The sequence below is a fragment of the Buceros rhinoceros genome, unplaced genomic scaffold (genome assembly GCF_000710305.1).
Source record: "Buceros rhinoceros silvestris isolate BGI_N320 unplaced genomic scaffold, ASM71030v1 scaffold13697, whole genome shotgun sequence".
Lineage (NCBI taxonomy): Eukaryota > Metazoa > Chordata > Aves > Bucerotiformes > Bucerotidae > Buceros > Buceros rhinoceros.
Genome location: NW_010420533.1, coordinates 25,501 through 32,554, shown reverse-complemented (window position 1 = coordinate 32,554; position 7,054 = coordinate 25,501). Strand labels below are relative to the sequence as shown.

The following is a 7,054-nucleotide window of genomic DNA, read 5'->3' as shown; positions in this document are numbered from 1 at the left end:
TAGAACTGTAGGAGGTGATGTGTACACTGATCCCTCCCCCAATCACAAGCACGTTAGTTTAAACCACTACACTTAATTCATTTTTATTCACAATGAATTCAAACGATGAAAGGTAATTCTGTCATTATTATAACCACACAGTCAGAAAATGAGAAAACTGAATAGATAACTAGTTATGCACACGCTCATAATGAAAATGGGAGGCTAAGAAAAATGGTTATCATGGTCTCTAGGGTGTCTTTACAATTTTAATACTCCTCTTGGCTGTTTCCTCCAATTCCAGAAAAAATATGAAGAGCTACTCCATCTTAAGCACAATTGTCATACTTGGTTGCATGCCTTCTCTCCAAAGCAGAATCAACACAGCCTAACGCTACATAAAACATAATGAAGTGGAATCAATAGATTATCAAATTACTCGCCTAAAAAGATGTTATCACTGCTACAGTGAACAGCCATCTGTTTTGCAGCTTAGAACTACAACACAACTGAAAAGTGAACAGAAAAAAACATACCCAAAGGTTTTCTGAAATAATCTTGCTAAAAGACAATCCCAATGGGCAGATGTCAAGAGTAACAAAGAGTTTAATGGACCTTCTAAAGGATTCTGTGTCTAGATACTACACAAAAGACCTTTTAAGATCCAGTTGGCAAAGTAGGGTCTTGAATAAAGACAGAACAAAGAATGCTATTAAGGGAACTGTCTGACTGCACGGGAATTTTTATCACCTTGCCCTTATAAAATTCAGTGCAGGTTAGGCAAGTCACTAAAGCTCTGTGGTCCCATTACCAATATATATATGAGAAAGACTAAAAAAAGAGGAAAAAAAACCCAGAAAAAAATTATCCATGTGAAGACCATGCTAATAAAATATTTTACAAGCAGTTAAAGAATCCTTAAAGGAAGCTGATGAAATTACATTGGAGTTCCTTCTTCATAATAAATGGCTACTGAGAACACTGGAAATCCAAACTCAGGACTTTGTAAGATTTTTGTAAGTATGTATCTTATTGAAACACCTACTTGAATAAATAATATTAAAAATAGGTATTTCTTTCCAAAAGCACCAAGCACAAGTTCAAAACTAAAATTCCACTAAATCAGTAACTTATTTTCATAGGATTAACTCAGGATAGCAAAATAATTTTTATTTGACAAAATCTCTTTTCACATACTCATAATTTAAGTCCTTCTATGGAATCTGTAACAGTTCACTACACTGTTCAGTATTCTACCATGTGAAAAAAGGGGATTCTGCTGAATAAAGACATTTTCACGTGTCACAAAGACATTTCACAAATCTCACCAAATACCTCCAATCTGTTAGCAAATGTGCAAATCACTGTCAGCAGTCCCACTGAATTCAGATTTACCTTTCACAAGTAAAGCCTATATTTGCACGTATATCTACAGGAACGTATTTCACTAGACACCAGTAGCATGGAAAATGCGCAAAACAAAAGTGAGAAATTGAATGAAAAAGGAAAAAGATATCTGAAAAGCATAGATGATAGGGAAGGAATGTGTCTTTTTCTGTGCATGCAGCTTAGAAAAGCTTTAGCAAAGATAAATCTCACATACATTCAACATATTGTAAAAGTAAAAGAAGTATTTTCTTTCAAATTTATGATGAACTACTCCAGCTTTGTTTTAATGACTTGGAAGAAGATACTGCTGTCTGCCTCCTGGCAAGAAGCTCTTTTGAAGATGCCCTCAGGAAACACTCAGTACTGTGTACAGATGAACTGTGTTGAATATTTATCTGTAGTGGTATGTTTCTGACAGAGTAAACAAGGGAAGCATTGTTATTAGCTACTTTTATGGGTAGAACCAGAGCCTTTGAGACATCCTCAAGATTTACATCTGTAATTCAGTTAATGGAAGACATCCCTGGCTCCTGAAAATAGTAAGACCGAGTTCAGACAGTTCCACCGAGTTTAATACCTGACTGCCAAAGTGGGACAGAGTAACTTGGAATTTTACAACTTTGACAGCAAAATGTGACCAAATTCACCTGAAATATAAGCACCAATCTTCATAAAAAAAATTAAAAACATGAGAAACTAAAGAGAAGAAACAGAAGAGGTCATGATGTAAACTGCATACATAAGAAACACCTAGCATGCCATCCTTCTCAGAGAAAAAAATGTATTGAGGTTTTCACTTGTGACCTTTAAATTGAAAGTTTATTTGGCAATTTAAAGACAAGTAATTAAATTAAATTGTGCAAACATATATTAGATCAATCCACACAAATTACAAATTCAGTGGTGCATTAGGACTGCATTCAGTGCAATCAAAACATTATCAGTTACTCTCGCTACTATTAATGCTTATGCTCATAAGTGAAATGTGTTGTAAAATCAGGCAGAATAGGCTGGATAGAGGCTATCTTAGACTTGTAGAATGAATAAGCATTCCTTAATTAGCCCATCAGGTTAAGTGCAAGCCTTAATGGGCCTTTCCTAAAGTCTAGCATGACATCTTTCTCCAAACATGGCCAAGAAGAAAGTTCCATTAGCAATATTAATACAAGCTTAGTTGATCATTTTCATTCAATTAACTTCTTTCAATTAAATAGATAGCTTGACAAAAGCAGTGATAAAAAGACCTGAAGGGACAGCTGATGACTCGAACTGAACATTAGTGTGCGAGAGGTCGCCAGTATTAAACAGACTGTAAATCTAGCATTCAATTTGGAAAATGCATTTCTTCTGCTCCCACTTCTTTAATGAGCAATTTTAGCTGACTAGATGTGTTTTCTGCAGAATTTTCATGACAAGTCAAGCACTCTTCTTTTTTCAGCAACAGTAATACTAGGTTTTTTCCTGCCAATATTTTCAGCTTTTCTTAACTCACATTTTAGGTAGGATGCCATGGATAAAACCAGCAGAAATACATTGGTAGGTATCCAAAAAGAACATACATTAAGTTTACATTTGCTAAGCCAGATTCACCATTCCATTAGTATTCCAGAAAACTCAAAACGAGTAGTACCAACCAATTTTAGTACACCACCAGGAAAATCAATACAGCGTGGTACCAATTTTGTGAAGCCTCTAATACAGAAGTACTTGAGTAATCTTATGATTCTCTTAGAATTTCACACCTACATAAAGTTATAATGACATGCTCAAGTACTTTGCTAAATGGGAGTCCAAGTTAAAACCTGTATTCTATACAGTAATTTTTTTATAAAAGTGATCAAGCAAGAAAATTAAACTAAGAACTGCCAGAAGCAAAAAAATTAACAGAAATTAATACTCAAAGTTTACCATATATGCCAAAAAGCATATCCATACTCCTTGCAACAACTGTGTTAAAAGTATAATTAGAGAAAAAAAAAAAAATTAATGTTGCATCTTCAGCAGAAGCCTGAAAATTTAAGTATGTTCTGAAAAGTAATACAATTTACCTTGAATAACTGAATCCACCTTTTTTGTTCCGTATGTATGCACTGCTGCATTTCTGTATTTTTTGTTACTCCAACACTTCTAAATGCTGCAATATATTCCTCACGAACCTCTGGTTTTGTTTCTGGGTAAGCCAACTTTATGATTCCTAAACATGCATCCCGAAGGCAGCGTGATAATATTACAAGCTCTTCTAGTGTAAAAGGCATCATTGATGATTGTCTTTGACCTACAACTACATAAAACGCAGGTTTAAGTTTCTTTAAGGGACTTTTCTTTATTATTAAAAAACTACTGATTTAACTGGAACTTTTAATATTCACACACAAAATCTAATGGTAGACAAAAGAAACTTCACCCAAAATGAGAATTAGTGTACCTTTATAAAGGCTATCAGGTCTCGTAATTGTTTGCAGCCACTATGATTTTAATTACAATATACTCTTTTTCTCTTTTGTGATTTCTGCTGTGTTAAATTTTTACATTAGGCTACGTGTTCAGTCTAGAAGAACTTTACTCTCTTCTGTAACTCATTAAAATTTATCATGATTAAGAACTTCCATATCAGACCCTGCGAAGCAAGGGTTCCCAAGGCGCAGGTCGTAATTTTTCTTCTCTCTTTTCCTAAATGCAATAACCATGAAAGAGCCAACTGACAGCTGAGTGCTCAGGGGACTATCAGCAAGTCAGCCCAGAAGAGCCTTTCTCACAAATGTCAGCAAATCATCGCCCTTGTCCTTACACAAAAAGATTTTGCAAAGCACTCCTATTAAGCATGCTCGAAACTCACCTTCTATTGGATCACCGAAGAACTCATTATCATGAATAGAAATAAGTGAATGACTAAACAAAGAACTAAAAAGGTAGAAGAGAGGGATAATTCGACTAGAGTCTTCTAAAGACATTGGAGAGCCTCTTGAAATCACCTGAAGGAGTGGCACCATAGACCTTAAAAAATAAAACGCCAAATTAAAGAGATGGTTAATTAAATATTCTAAAAAAGTATTAACTTTAGCATTCTAGTAAAAATATTTAGTACTTACTTCCTTCGGCAAAAAAGGACTCCCAGTTAAATAACTACTTTTTCCCATTCTTGCAAATGGGAAAAATGCTTATTCTTTGTAAGATCTGCCTCCACAGTATCTCATTGTCTTCACAAGATGTAAACTTCAGCATTAACTATTACAGAATGCAGATACTTTCTGGTTTAGAACAAGAGACACTGAGCAAAAAAAGTACCTAATCTGCAAGTCAGCTCAGAACAAATCTGTAGGTACAGTGCCTCAGTACCTGGGAACATGTTTCTGCCACCATCAATTTCTGGACTAGCCAAAATATATGAGATAAAACTCACATACTTGGGATGAAGTACTTGGGCCTTTAGTGTTTGTTATATGGATGCTAGTAAGCGCACCATAACCCACAAAACATCCAGAACATAATATTTACAACTGTACAATTTCCAAGATTTCATACCACTAATTGTCTCATTCTCTTTTCATTAGGTATCCCCTATTTTAACAAAGACTCACTTTCAAAAACGGTATAATACTTACCCTGTAATCATTCGTGTAGTCATGGAAGATATCAAATACCAAAGATGCCTCAAGAATCTGGCATTAAAGGCTAAACTATAAAGAAGCCTGCAAGAGGAAGATCAAATTAATTTGTCTTACAAAATACTGTTCTCACAAGACACAATGCTTCTATAAACTCTTCTGTCAAGTATTTCTCAAACATTGATGATTTAAATATATTTTTTCAAAGATGGATATTCTTATTCTAATCAAATCTGGTAGAAGCTCCAAAAGCTGCAAAACAAGCACATAAATCCTTATACCTGAAATATGCAGTTTTCAGTAACTCAGCAACAAACCACAAAATATAAACCAAAGTTTGCAATATTCCACAGAATTAAACACACATTAATAAAAATAACATACACTCTAAGTTATTTATCTAGGATTTTTTTTTAATTCTAATAGAGAAAAATCACACCAACAGTTAACAGGTCAATTCTTCTGACATTAACAAACAACATTTCTGGCAAAAAGTAGATTAAAATATCTGAAAGTTAATTTAAGCTGGAAGCAATCACTGATTTAAAACTACGTAGCAATTTTACTGGTATATTCTGCATGGCAGAAACAAATATAACACCATCAATGGAACAATGTCTGTAAGGGCAGCTACCCATACACATAACATCAACCAATCTGTAGACAGAAAATGGTTTATACACCTGTAAAAATAGTTGTGAATGTTCAAAAGTCAGTTATACACAGGACTGACTTTAACAATATTATTAGAGGCATGATTACAACACAATAAACTTTTTCAAGAAATGAGAAACTAAAAGCCTCCTGGAATTAAAAAGTCTCCCCTAGCCTATTTGTGACCCTGCAGGAAGCAGCATATGTGACAAACATAATTAGAAACAATTAATGTCTTCTAGGAAACCAAATAGCATTTGACCGGCTAAACTGTAATTTTTCAGATAGCGGAGAAATCTGTTCAGTTAATTAGCCTAAATGCTACTTTCCTAGGTTGCCTAATTACTCTTAGAATAAATAAGGTAAAGGTTCGTGTCTCCTCCCAGAGGTCAATAGCGTTCTAATATCAAAATTCCCTGTGACCATGCACACAAGAGGTAGAAGGCTGGAAACAGGAGCAGGGAGGGTGGACTAGCTGCTGCCTCAAAAAACTATTTATTACAGACCACGTGGATAAATAAAAATTTGCCAGATGGCAGAAGGAAAAGGAAGCACACATTTTATTAAGGAAAAAAGGAAAATACCAGGAAACACTTGAGAACAGTTGAGAATGGTTTAAGTGACAATTCATTTAAAGACATCAGAACAAAAAAAAAAACACCAACAAAAAAACAACCAAGAAAACCAACACACCACTCACAAACAACTGCTCCATAGTGCCACACGCCTCTGGGTCCTCACGTACTGGCTGAAGCCCTGTGGGCTCTTTTGGCTGCCCTCGCTCAAGTACAGCCCCTCTCACGCACCCTCACATCTAGTCCCTTCTCCACACTCCCAATCCACGTGCACGTACCAGAAGACAGTTGCACAGGCAAGGAAGGCCAGAACTCTTCACTAAATAGAACAGGCAGAGTTTCATAGGTACAGGGAGTTTTGGAAATAGAACAGGAAGGGAGAATGCAGAAGGAGGGAAAATGAAGTACAAGCCATCTCTGTTCTGTAGCGTGTCTTTGCTGAAATATTGCTGCTCTCGTTTCAAGAGCTTTGGGTTTTACATACATAGATCAGTACCTTTAAAAACGGTTGGGAGCTTCACGTCCGCCATGCATTGCTGGTGATCATTCCTAAGTTTAAGTCAAATTTGAAGCAACTGCAGCTAAGAAGTAACTTTTTGAAGCAACTGCAGTTAAGGTAAGTTCTACTGTAAAATTAAGTTCTACTTTAAATATGGGGAAGTTTTGAAGAAAAAGATAATCAACCTGAATTTGATACACATGAAATTTACTTTCTTCTAAAGTTGCATTATGTTGATATTTGGGTGGAAATTATGCATTATCATGTAAGGAAGGGTTTATTGTATTTCACTGTTTTAAAATAAGGATTTGTATTTTAACGTTTAAATATCTGAATGATAGCTCAGACGCGTC

General features: G+C 35.2%; 1 protein-coding gene across 1 annotated transcript in view; it reads right to left on the bottom strand.

Moving 5' to 3' along the window:
* Positions 1 to 7,054, bottom strand: part of UBE3C (ubiquitin protein ligase E3C) — a 75,986-nt gene that overhangs the window by 43,434 nt on the left and 25,498 nt on the right. Inside the window, exons 11-13 of the mRNA XM_010139339.1 lie at positions 4,971 to 5,057; positions 4,205 to 4,362; positions 3,417 to 3,649 (exon numbers count right to left, since the gene is read on the bottom strand). Coding sequence (XP_010137641.1) covers positions 3,417 to 3,649; positions 4,205 to 4,362; positions 4,971 to 5,057 — 478 coding nt within the window. The remainder of the gene's footprint in view (positions 1 to 3,416; positions 3,650 to 4,204; positions 4,363 to 4,970; positions 5,058 to 7,054) is intronic.